General features: G+C 31.5%; 1 protein-coding gene across 2 annotated transcripts; it reads right to left on the bottom strand.

Moving 5' to 3' along the window:
- Positions 1-6,179: 6,179 nt before the first annotated feature.
- On the bottom strand, positions 6,180-9,935 carry LOC106758618 (zinc finger protein CONSTANS-LIKE 15). 2 transcript variants are annotated; one of them, XM_014641550.2, is made up of 4 exons: positions 9,011-9,935; positions 7,830-7,973; positions 6,721-6,937; positions 6,180-6,438 (listed from the first exon to the last, which is right to left on the bottom strand). In XM_014641550.2, the coding sequence occupies exons 1-4, from the start codon at positions 9,620-9,622 to the stop codon at positions 6,377-6,379; spliced, it is 1,035 nt and encodes a 344-aa protein (XP_014497036.1). In that variant the 5' UTR covers positions 9,623-9,935; the 3' UTR covers positions 6,180-6,376. The 2 variants fall into 2 exon arrangements, with proteins under 2 accessions (XP_014497036.1, XP_014497035.1); XM_014641549.2 differs by having other exon boundaries at positions 6,678-6,937; positions 9,011-9,929.
- Positions 9,936-13,824: the final 3,889 nt, after the last annotated feature.

The following is a 13,824-nucleotide window of genomic DNA, read 5'->3' as shown; positions in this document are numbered from 1 at the left end:
TCATTTCTATTAATGATAATAATCACTCTTGATAATTTTTTAGACACAAAAGTGTGTGATAGTATTTTTCCTGTACAAAACATATAATAGTAAAGAAAAAAAATAGAATCAATAAAATATCAAGTGAAAGAAATATTGAATTCAAATTTGTTAAATATCCGTATTAATGAATTAAGTTTTCTAATAAACACTGATAATTAATAAAAGTCAAAGAAATTTTAGAAATAAAATTAACTTTTAAAATAAATATTATTAAATATATTTTAATATGAATATCGTACAATCATATATATATATATATATATATATATATATATATATATATATATATATATATATATATATGAATAAACGTTAATTGTCTTTTCAAAATACTAAATATTAAGAAATGATATTGCAACCAATAAGTTGAATTCATTAAAATATTTTACTTTCTAACACTAAATTATTTGTCCACATGACTAAGTTATACAATATTAAATAAAATTAAATGAAATAATAATTATTTTTGTATTTATTCAATTAAAATTATAGTTTAAAATATATGAATATATATTAGTATTTTATATTTATTTCAATAAGTTTATTATATATATATATATATATATATATATATATATATATGAACAAATTTTAGTTATTGAGATTTAGTATATAAATTATAAAAATGTAAAATTTATGATTAAACTTTTATATTATTGACAGTTTTAATTCTGGTTAAATATATTTTGGATTAAATATGTTTTTAGTCTCTATATTTCGGGGCGATTTTGGTTTTAGTCCATTTTCAAATTAAGATACAATTTAGTCCTTCAAATTTAGAAAACTCTGGTTTTAGTCCTTTTTACTAAATTTTTTTAACTTTATTTGTTGTTTCAAACGCGTTTCTCAGTTAACATTGAAGCAAAAATGTGTCAAAGAGGGTAAACAATCCAAATGCTATAATGAAACATACTTGAAACAGCAAATAAAGTTAAAAAAATTTGGTAAAAAAGACTAAAACCAGAGTTTTCTAAGATTGAAAGACTAAATTGTACCTTAACCAAAATCACCCCAAAATATAGAGACTAAAAATATATTTAACTCATATATTTTTTATAATTACGAAAACCGTAAAAAAAATAGTACCGATAGTTTTTCTTTAAATATTGTTATTTGTGAGGGTTTTTAAAATTGTCGCTATTTGATGGAATTTTACAAAATTGTCGCTACTTACTGAAGTTTCTAAAATGGTCGCTACTTACTAGGGTTTCAAAATCATTGCTACTTAGTGAGATTTCCAAAACCATCGTTAGTTAGTGAAATTTTCAAAACTGTCACTGTTTACTAGAGTTTCCAAAATTGTCGCTGCTTAATAAGGTTTCCAAAGTCGTAGGAATTGGAAATCATATTTTTTTTGTATTATCCAAATTATTTTATTATCATAGAAAAGCTTAAATAATAAAACATACAATAAAATAATTTGAAATTGAAATTAAATATTATTATATAAAATAAACTATAAACATTGTTCAATACAATTAATTGTTCAACATAAGAAATAATATTGTCAAAATAATAATTAATAAAAAAAATATGTTCAACAATAATCATTAATTTTCTTATTCTTCATTATCTTCACCATTATGGAAAGCAACAATACTCAAACGCCTTTCTATTCTTAAAACTGCTTTCAAACATTAACAAATGAATTGCCTTTTATTCATTATTAACAACTTGCAACTTGTAATTTGTTGCATTTAAAGAGTAAAGGACCTCTTAACTATCATCAACTTGCATAGTATCTAGTTTATGCTCCTAGTTTTGTGAGCAGCTCTTTACTTATAAATCATATTGTAGAGCGTAATATTCTTTTGGAACAGAATTACCAGCAATATTAAGTTCTTCAATATAGTTGTCCTTTGATAAAAGAATAAGTATAAATAGGGATAGCTATAAAAAACGAATTAACCACACAAAATTCAATGACTAACTGCAAGAGCCTCAATTATATGAAGGATTCTAGTAAGCCCTAGTTGACACTTTCTAAGAACCAAAACAATCACAATCATCTCTAAATTATCACTAAAACGGTCACAACTATACTTTTATATCAATAAATTGAAAACTGGTAGGTAATGAAATAGTATGGGAAGCCACTTTCTATTGACTGTTGTAGAAATACACAAATAAAACTAGTATTGGAACATTCACTACAATGATATTAGCAATAGAGATATAAAGTACTCGAAAAATGATATTAGCAATAGAGATATAAAGTACTCGAAAAACACTAGAATGTAAATACTGCAACGTTTTGTTAAGAACTTCCTTTGTGAAAAAGATCGTTTAGCTTAGAAGATTCTTGTATTTAGAAATAAAGTGAAACTGTAGGTTTTCACAAGAATATCATTTAGGTAAGAGAAGACACAATGGCACAAAAGATTTTATACTGATTCGCTCCAATTGAGCTACGTCCAGTCTCCTCCGCAGAGGGTTCCACTATAATCTTCACACGATTACAAAGGAGTATTAGCACCACTCCTGGTACTCGCAACATTGCCAAGATTTCCTTTGAGTATTTGGACCACTCTTGGTACTCAGCAACCCGCTGAGATTTCTTGAGTATTCACACCACTCCTGGTACTCAGTAACCCGCCGAGATTTCCTTGAGTATTAGCACCACACTTGGTACTCAACAACGTTAGCCGAAATTTTCTTTGAGTATTCGAACCACTCTTGGTACTTAGCAACCTTGTCGAGATTCCTCAACTCAAAAAGAGTTCACTTGTAAGTATTTTGATTCTCTTCAAAATTTCAATCAATGATTGTTTACAAGTAGTTTAGACTATTTAAAGCAGTCAAATACTTGCATGTGTTTCTCTCTTCTCTCTTACAGTAGTAAGCAATATGACAATTAAGCTTGAGAGTATCTTTCTTTCTTTTTCTCTTCTCTTTTCTTTAGCTCAGATGTATTATTTTTCTTGAGCTCTTTCTCTTCTTCTTTTCAGTATGAATATATCGTTGTAAGCTTTTCTTTTCTATCCTCTGAAGTTATCCTCTTGATTTTCTTCTTGAGAGATCTTCTATTTATAGGCTTCATGGATATTTCTCCGTTAGACTAAGCTTGTAGCCTTGATACTCATGATTTCTCTTTCTTCTTTGCACAATAGTTGTTGGGTAAGTAAACTTGTCAGAGGAGACATGTTTTTTCAGTCATTTGCTTAAAGTAGGTTGTATGATATTTTTTAGACTTTGCTTCAAGTGAGGAACATTCTGTGAATATCTATCTCCTTTGTCTCTAACGTCCACTTATTGATATTTGATCTATAACATTGTGGATGCGTGTAGAAATTTTATCTGCAAGATTAGATTAAACTGTGCATGCAACATATATGTCTTTTCTTTTCACTTTTGTTTTTTTTTTTTTGAATGTTGAGTGATCAGGTCCGTACCCGAATCAAATTTAATGTTCAATTAAAGTGCAGTATAAACTAGGAAGTGACTCCTAGGTCGTCTCTCAAGGACCAAACTTTGGTTCAGGCAATGGGTCAAACACGTGGTGTGGGTGGTTTATAGACAGTTTTGTGACTTGAATTTAACTAAATTAAAACACGAATTCAACATAGATTTAAAACAGGTTACAATCTAGATCGATTGCAATGTTTCCAATCACGGATTAACAACAATTAAGCGTTACTCTCACCCCTAATCTAACACAAATTAATCAACTAAGCGAAGTTTAATCCGATCTTCAAAAACGTGAATTAAGCAAACACATTGCACGAACTCAATCAAATCTACACCCATAGTCCAATTAACTAAGCAAAAATCAAACACCAATTAGGCAACTAAGCGTACACCTAATTGCAAGCACAAACCCGAATTGATATCATGCAAGGCAAGAACAACACCATCAATTACAATCCAGAAATCTCAAGTAAGCATTGCAATAACCTCAATTACCAACTGCACAGAATTATACTTCCATTAAAATAGAATTCAAACAACAAAATGAAATGGAAATAAAGCTCATAAAACGTGATAGTAGCAGCAAACAAAATCGAAAATTGAATTGGAATAGAAAGCACAAAACACAAACTAAAATGGGTAAAACAAAATTGTATATAGAAACAGAATTAGAAACGTAAATGGAAGCAAGAAACAAAATTGAAATTGCACTTAAAAAATGGAATTGATTCGATACAAGAAAGAGGAAATTTAAAGCAAAAGTGAGAAGAGGAGAAAGAGAAGTTCCCAATTCTGATTTTGGGATTTATATACCCTAAATTACAATTTTGCCCTTCTAATGGGCTTCTACAAAATATCCCCAAAAATAGACCCAAAGCTAACCTAAAAACGAAACTAAAAAGAAATGTTGATGTGAAAAATAATAAAGGATGTGGCAACCCTTTTTACTTCCCAATAATAATTCCAAAATTGTCCTACAAATAATAATTGGAATAATTAGGCCGAAATAATTCAAATTAATTAACATAAGAATTATTAGTCAAATTAAGCTCAAATAGTGAAAATGAGACAATAATTGAGAATTAAACATAATTCACTAATACAATTTGGTGCGGAAAGTTAAGTGAATAATACAAAATAGTGATTCATCAACTACAGATAAAACAAATGAATGAGGGAACCTTTATCTCCCAAACCAAATATTGTAGGGAAGTCCTTAAGAAATTTGGAATGGACACTTCTAAAGAAGTTAACACCCCTATAACAACTTCATGTTATTTAGATAAAGATAAATCTAGGGTAGAAGTAAACCAAACCATGTTTAAAGGTATGATAGGATCTTTACTCTACCTTACAGCCAGTAGACCTAATATTATGCAGAGTGTATGTGTTTGTGCTAGGTACCAAGCCAATCCTAAAGAGTCTCACCTAATAGTTGTTAAGAGAATTCTGAATTATTTTAAAGGAATTACTTCTTTTGGATTATGGTATCCTTATGATGCAACACCTAGTCTAATAAGACATTCGAATGCTGATTATGGGAACTGTAAAATTGATAAAAAAAAAGTACTAGTGGAACCTGTCATTTTCTACTATGCTCTTTGGTGTCTTTAAAATAATCATTTTATCTTTGTAAAAGTGACTTTTAAATTATATTTTTCAGAAATTTTCAGAACAAGTTTGTGATTTTTCTTTTAAACTTTAGAATTTGATATTCATAACAAAATTTTAAGAATAAAATTTCCAAAATAAGATTTACAGTACAAAATCTTTAAAATAAAATATTTATAATGAAAACAAATATTTTAACACAGATTTTTTATAATATTTGTATACATATAATTTTTTTACTTATTTATTATTTATTTGTTCTTATTTTGCCATATTTTAAATCTAATAAAAAAAATAACACTATCAAAATGTATATTGTAAAAAAATTTGTGTTAAAATACCATTTTGTATGTAATACTTTTTGGAATAAATTTTTCAAATTGAACTTTCCAAAACCAACTTTCTAAATCACGTTACATATATTTTGAAATAAACTTTTTGGAATGAGACATGAACTTTCTCTCTTCTTCTGCAACAGAGAACAGAGGTAAACACTAATGGCACTGGGGTGACAATGACAACAACAATTGTGACACAGTGAAATGATACAAGATATTTTAGTCTTTTTCTGTTAGTAAGAAAAATGCACTTAATAAAAAAAAATGATATTTTAACACCATTTTTTCACACTATTTTGACATTGCATACGTGTTAAAATGTGATTGGACGATTTCAAATTAAAAAAGTTGAGACAAAGTATATTTGAAAGAGAAAAACCAAAGTTTGTTTTTTTAATTTGAAATCGTCTAACCACATTTTGACACGTGTACAGTGTCAAAATGATGTGAAAAAATGGTGTTAAATTTTCCTTAATAAAATAAGGGTGCAAGAGAAAAACTGTATAGATTAATGTACAATACTCCGTACGAATATCTAATGGAAAAAAAATTGTTTGATGCGACCTTTATTTCTAAGTCTATTTGAGAAGAATTCAATTCAGTTGTCTCTTCTTTTTTTCTAAGCTGTGCATTAAGGGAACAGAAACGAGAGAAGAGATTATTACGTGAGATTTTGACGTGGAAAGAGATTGAGAAATGTCTTGAATCAATCACTAAACAAATTTTAACAGGATTTACTGTCGGTGTATCACTATCGCCCTCTAATGTGACAAATAAAAATTGAAATAAAACATCTACCAAAAATGATTCAAATCAATCAACCAATCAATGCTCAGGGAGTTTATGAAAATTAGAATATATCCATATTTCTCTGATAGTGTAACTTATGTATACACACAATAGCATTGAACTAGGATGAGGTTTCTGAAAAGGCACTCATCCTGCTTGAACATCACTTGCCTTCACAAATCTCCCTCTCACCCTCTTTCTGGTATCAGCCCTGGCCTTTCTTGATTCATAGCGAATGTGTTTATCGTACCTGCGCAAAGTATGATGCACCAACTTCAAACTAAAGATCAAACTAATACCATGTTCGCTTGCATGTATATCTAGATAGGTAACTTTTATCCATTGTCAATCAAAAATGAATCATGGTGCAATTGACTTTTAGAGTAATTATTAAAGTCATGAAACTTAACATGTATATCAATTTAGATGATAAAAATCATTAGACGGTTAATACATACACTATTTCCTTCATATAACAATTGAATATACCTTCGAGATTTCTTCTTTTCCTTGTAGCGTAACATTGCATTACCTCTATTCTTAGCCAACTCTTCCACGCTAACCCTGGCTTTTAAGGTGCTAACATTTGCATTCCCACCCACAAGATGCTCCATGACTACCACATTGTTTGTGTCACTATACGGTATTGATTCTAACAATTTGGACTCTGATGATAACCCACCTCTGGCTTTCTTGTTGCTTTCTTCTTTCTTCTTTGCGTGGCTTGATGATGACTGATCCGATTGGTTCTGCAATTTTTGTAAGCATAAATAGTTTGTTATTTACTGGTTCCCCACAGATAAAGGTCAAACCAAGCATGAAATGGAAATATCTGACGAAATGAATGAGAAAGGCAAAATCATAATGGGACTTTACTGCAATCATTGCGTAACAGTTTATAACACAATAAATTGTAGAAAGCACCCATGTGAAACATGGAAATAGTGGTTATTACATACTATCATATACTCTACGCATCATCTGGCACTTGGGAATGAGAAGTATGATTCCATCTGCGGATTTTAAATGATATGGATGCAGCTGTTAAAGTTTAAATACAGACAAATAAAGTTGGAAGACTCTGCATCTTTAGCAATTAAATCTTTCCGTCCTCTATTGTCCTTCCCCATGTGAAGTCTGTACACTAAATCAAAGCTATGAAGGCCCACAGTTTTGTCAGTACGTTCAGAGTTTAAAACTACTAACCCATTTCTACTGCAAATTTCTTTTTCAACATTGATTTCTTTCAAAAATGAAATCCACAGGTTCATAACAATTAAGGTGGGTCAGAACGTAACACATTTCTCAAAATGATTGGAAGACAGAGAACTCTATAGAGCATTTGCATACTCCATCAACCTCCTTAGAAAGCCCGAATCAACTGCATCACCCATTCAAAACCATTTCATCACTCTCACAATCAGTTGCAATTAAATGACTGTCATATTACAATAACAGCAGACTATAACTTCTTGAACAAGCCTGTAATTTGTAAATTGCATGTATTAAATCAGAAAGCTCCGTTGACCCACGCGAGAAAGTTTTATAATCTGGTGGCAAACTCCATTAACTTGCAATACATCAAGCTCAAAAACACACAAGGCAAAAATTGGAAATCATTCAGTACAAGTAATGGCTTACATTTCTTGATAGAATATCATCACCAGTGGTCGAGTAATTCATATTGTGCACATCCTGAAATGATTTTGGAACTTCTAGACCATCAAATGTCACCACTCCTGGTTCATCACAACCTCTTGATTTCTGTAATTCAAAATCCCACACCTGCATATGAGAACAAAAAAATAATCACGAACTGTGGCATACACGTCCAAGCCAACTCTTCCATATTTAAAATTTTAAACGTGCCGGATTTTGATTGAACCAGCACGTCATAATAAATTCAACTGATACAGTGTTACATAAAACGGACAAAACTACGGGACAAAGATAAGAACTCAGAGGTTTTTTTAAAGTGTGCCTAATTAGCTTATTTACCAGAAAATAACATTTTTGTTCAGTTGTTTGAAAATAAAACAATTATTCATCAATAAATCGCAAACCGGAATGATGTCAATGTGAAAAGGAAGCCATTTGTACTCACTAAGATTTCCTCAATCATGTGAAAAGAAAAGAACAGTAAGATAGTTACCAAAATGACAATGCAAGATGGCATAAAATTAAAGGACAAACAATGCAACCTTCTTCTACCTCGAACTAGAAGCCAGCAATTATGCCACATTGCAATTTGTGTAATCAAATTTGCAAAAAAAAAAAAGAGAGAAAAAATAAAAAAACTAAGCTATTAATTTGATTATAAAATGTAACCAAGTTTCCCATCGGAATATTCATTAGAATTAAGATTTAAACTAAAAGACCATTAAATAATATGAAACAACTACGTCTCAAGTCACCCATAACTCAGTGATTGCGTAAAAATGGCTTCAAATTCTGTTTCATGACCAAAATTAGTCACCAGCAAGCCGAAATAATTAATTTATTGTTGTAAATATAAGCTAAATATCAACCGTTATTCTAAGATTACCTTTTAAGCAGTTAAAAAAATAAACATTTTTTCTTACCAAGATGAATCATAATTCATGATCCACCGTATCCCAAAGCTTAGATGAAGCATAACTATGCACTCGTTTATTACATCTAAAAGAGATAATTCCCTTATAAAATTCGTAGCTTATAGTGAATGACTATCACTTGAGTTATTGGAAACTCCCTTGCGTTCAATGCACCCTGTTAATATAATGTGTTTGAATACACATTTTTATTCTTTTCATTTTGTAGAATTTGGAAGGTAAATTGGAAACCTGAGGAGGCTGATAGTTGGGATCAAAATTCCAGAGAAGATCTCCAACTTGGGCTCCGTAACCGTTATCGTTAGTTTTGGCGGCATCGAATTCAGATTGGGAATCAGGCATCCCGAGCAAGGACGTGAACGGCGTCTGCTGCAGCAACATCTCGTCGACGACGTCATTTTCAGACTCCAACCTGAATTCCTCAGTCTCGGAACGCGCAAACTCGTTCTCGTTCCTGGTGCGCGCGACTTCGAGGACCTGCTGGTAGACCTCGTCGCGGCAGTTGGCGTGGCGCAGGCGGAGATCAAGGCCAAGGGCGGTGGCAATCTGGTGGAGGGAGGGGCAGCCAGAGAGGCCAAGGAGGCGGTGGCGGTGGTGGAGGGAGGCCGGGGCGTGGGCGTGAGCGTCGAGGTCGCAGGCGTGGCAGAGGATGAGATTGTGGGCAGAGCAGCGGACGGTGGCGGTGTCGGTGTTGCAGGTGTCGCAAATCTGGAAGCGGACGTGCTTTAGGGAGAGAGCGTTAGCGGTGTGGACGTGGTGGTCGCAGAGGAGACAGAGTTTGGCAGAGTCGGGTCGGCAGAAGAGTAAGGCGGGTTTGGTGTGACAGTAATCGCAGGGCAACATGGTTGGTTAGTGAGAGAGAAAGGTTGTGTTGTGTTGTGTTAGCGATGGGAGATGCACATGATAAGCATGGGGAAGGTGGAGACGCAATCTGGTGGGGACAGGAAGGAGGTGGAATGGAAAGATATTTGGTCACTTTTTTGGCTTAGCCTGTGTTATTTGCTGTGTGTGTGAGTGTAAGTGAGTAAGAGTGAGACTCAGTGACTGTGTTTCATGCATGTGCGTCCTCCACCTCTTTTTGCACCTCCTTTCCTCTGCAAACTTCCCTCTTTCCGACAAACCTCTCTCGGGGCCGCCGTTGCTCTTCTTCTGCACTGGGCCGGCCCAACCCACTTCATTTCTTCCCTTCAAATCACTATTTTACTTTCGATGGTATTATATCGGAAACTTTTTAAACAAAGACATCTGTTCATAAATATTATATTTAAAGTTGTTTTTCTTTTATAATTAACTATATAATATTTAAGAGTCATCAGATGATTGAAATTTTCAAATCTAAATCATAATTATATAAATTTATATTATTTTTACTCCAATGGCTCATTCTCAAATCTAAACTCATATTGTTTGAGTTCAGGTGTGCTTTATTTCATTGAATTTAGATAGGAGCTAAAAATAAATATTTTTTTTAATTTTGAAAAATTATAATGAAAGTATGTTCAAACTAAATTATGTGAACCAAGTTCAACTTAACAAAAAAAAAGTTGAGTTCATCAAGTGAGTCACGAAATATCTCAATTTAGAGTGTGACAGATAAAGTATATAATGTTGAAACTTAATTAATTAAATAAAAACCTTTTCAAAACTCTTGTATTTTAATAAAAATAAAATCGTATTTATTGAATAAAAAGAAAATTAAGGGTCTAAACCTTCAAATAAATTTTAAAAAAAACATTATATTATGACATAAACATAAATCTTTCAATAAATTCAAAAACTCTCTAGCACTCTATTAAACTCGTCATTTACACATTAATTAGAACATTTGTAGAATCATTTGTTCTCCTATAACAATATGAATTATATGATCATCACACAAACACAAATAAATAAAGGTGAACTAACCAAATAAACGTCATAACAACTACATATCATAATCATGATTATCAAGTAAATTTCATGCTTCTACCATTTCAACCATAATCAATCATACTATACAAACAATTTTTCCAATCCATATTCCATCTCAAACATCTCATCCCAACACCATCAATCATTATAAACCTATGTCCTCTTCCACACTCAAAACACTTGACCTGTTCACCAAAACAAGACATGTTACCAAAACAAGGCTTGTTCATCGAAACAAGACTCTCTTGTTCACTAAAACAAAACTTTCTCGTTCACCAAAACACAACTTACTCACCAAAGTAGGACTTTCTCAAGTCATCCATCAATAAGTACATAAAAATACACAGGATCCACAATGATATTGCAATCAACCCAACAACATGGCATACCACATAATCATCATGGACATCAATCACAACACCTCAAACATCAAACCACAAGTTTGAGTAACACCTACAATAAACCACACAACTCAACATTCACTCCAAACAACTCGACACTTATTCAAAACATCTTGGAAACCCAAAAAACCATTAAATGCAGCTTGAAAATCACACGTGGAAACCCAGAAACCCTAAAACGCAGCTCAACCAGAACAAAAACATACCTAAGTTCACCCAGATCAACCTGACAATGCATAGAAAACATTATATCAATCAAATTAACTACACTCAATAACTCGACACATGGAGTTCACCTCATGTTAATTCATAAAACAACTCAGCCTAGCATAAAACAACATGACATCCTATTTAAGCAACCTGATAACCCCAAAGAACATGTTACAATAACTCATTCATACCTCGGTACAACATGGCATCACTCATACACAACTTAGTTGCATATAGGAATGACTGGCAATGCAAGATAAAACCTCCTATAAAATATCTTTCTCTTATACGTTATTTCCTTAAAACAACTTTTCATACACAACGATATTTCGTTTATTGCTTATTGTTAAACTTCAATATCCGAGTTGCTTAAACAATCTATTCTTAAACGATCTTGTCTTAACAAGTTAAACGGTCTGTTATAGTTGTTAGGCAATTGTGTTTTTCAATAAAGCATTTTAAGAAAATGTATTAAATAGAGAAGATAATAACATAAGTATTTTTATATTAGTTCACTTAACTTGAGCTACGTCTAGTCTCCCTCAAGAGCTCTTGAGAGGTACCAATAATCTTATCCAAGAGTACAACTGAGTACAAATCACTCATAGTATCCACCAAGTATTTTAATCACTCTTAGTACCCCTAGTCAATGTTGACTAGTATGAGTATTATAAACCTCTCATGGTTCCCTTAGTCAATCTTGACTAGTTCGAGTATTATAAATCACTTTGAGTTTCCCTACTCAATCTTGAATACTCTGAGTTAACCTACTCCAAGTTTTCAAGTATTATAACCACTCCTGGTTTGCAAGTGTTTTCTTACAAGTTAGAAGCAACACTCTCAGAGATTATATATGAATCATACAAAGTGTTTCTAAATTCTTGTAGCCGCTCTCTCTCTCTCTTTGACCGAAAGCTTTGAACGATGTGAGCTTGGAGTAGAGTGTTTGTTCTCTAATTGCTCTCTTGTTTTCTAATTGATCTCTAATATAAGCGTTAGATGTTATGAGCTTAAAAATAAGCCTTTTGAGTAGATATTCAATGATAACTCTTTTGTGTTTTTCTCCCAATGGAAGCTTTTGATGTTAAGATCTTTGAAGATGGAGCAACAAGGTAAATATGCAAAGATAACTCTATTTTATTTTCTTCTCTTTTCCTTACCCATCTCTCTTGTTCTTCACATTCTCTTTTTTCGCTCTAGCTTTTGCACTCTTTCATCCCCCATTTTTCTTTTCTATGAGAAATCTATATATAAACTCCATGAGAGATGATCGTTAGACATAAAGTTGACTTCTAGGCAAGCTTTATAGACTTTTTAGGTAGCTTGCTCATACTCAGGTCGACGTTGTGGAGTAATAATGGTTTTTCGCACTAATGGCTTGTATGATCTTTTTGAGCAAGAAGCTTTGAGAAAACATTTTACGAATGTCTTCTTTTCTTACAACGTCTTTATGATCTCTGTGCAGAGCTTCCGAATAAAGCTTGGTATTGTCATCTCTTGCACAGAAAAAGAGAATAAGGCATGGAAGCACAAAAGTATTTTTTTCGTACAATATTAATTGTTTTAACCGTTGATGATCGCTAAGCACATTATGAGTTCAAGACATTCTTGCATATGTCAACATCATTTAATTGCAAATCGATGTATTTGATAAGTTCTCTAAACGCTTGTTTCATAGAGTTGTCTATAAACTGGTTTATGTATGGGCAAGTTTATCATTTAGGCGCTTTATCATTTGATTAAGTGTATGTCTTGCATTTCATAAACTAATTGTTAGATAGAGTAACTTCAATCATTTCATTCATTGTAATATTTAGTGTTTCAAATAAACGACATTTTCTACATTCGATATTATCTTTTAGTATATCTAATCATTTAGAGTTATCTTCTATAAGCAATATTTCTTTAAGTATTGTTTGATAAACTTCAAAACATGAATTGTTAGACAATCTAGTTTTTTTAAATGATTTTGTCTCAATAAAACTATGAAGATATATTCACGAAATCAAGATTGAACAATATAAACTAAGTTTTTCATCGATTGTTCTTTTCTTTAAGTTTATTTTCTTCTCTAATTTTGATTTTACTTTACAATTTTTTTAATCTTGAACTCCAAAATAATTTATCCAGAAAAAAATATTAAAGATTGAATATAAAAAATTAGAGAAAAGAAAAATAAATTTGAAGCAGAGAACTATTTATACACAAATAAATTTGTATTTTTTATCTTAATTTCAAGAAAGAAAAATGAAAATAAAAAGAAAGAGAAAAACTAAAATTCTAAAAACGTTGCAAATGATTTCTTTTTTTCTAATGCTAGCATAATTAAGCCTTATATGGCTATGAAAACCGAAGCAACCTATAATAATGGACTCAAATAATGTTTAAAAGTCTAATGATAAAAGATAAATAAAATACAATCAATGTTAAACATAATTATAAATTTGCAAACAAAATATGTGTGTTATTATCTATCACATTTGCTTATCCAAAAAAATGTCTCAATCAAATCAATTTAAAAAT

The sequence above is a fragment of the Vigna radiata genome, chromosome 4, assembly GCF_000741045.1.
Source record: "Vigna radiata var. radiata cultivar VC1973A chromosome 4, Vradiata_ver6, whole genome shotgun sequence".
NCBI classification, from domain to species: domain Eukaryota; kingdom Viridiplantae; phylum Streptophyta; class Magnoliopsida; order Fabales; family Fabaceae; genus Vigna; species Vigna radiata.
This window is presented reverse-complemented; position numbering and strand designations above follow the sequence as displayed.

Coding starts and splice junctions, on each gene's coding strand:
- LOC106758618 (XM_014641549.2), bottom strand. CDS start 9,622: ATGTTGCCCTGCGATTACTGTCACACCAAACCCGCCTTACTCTTCTGC. Junction 6,938..7,829: donor ATGATATTCTATCAAGAAAT/GTAAGCCATTAC, acceptor CAAAAATTGCAG/AACCAATCGGATCAGTCATC. Junction 6,439..6,677: donor GAAAAGAAGAAATCTCGAAG/GTATATTCAATT, acceptor TACTTTGCGCAG/GTACGATAAACACATTCGCT.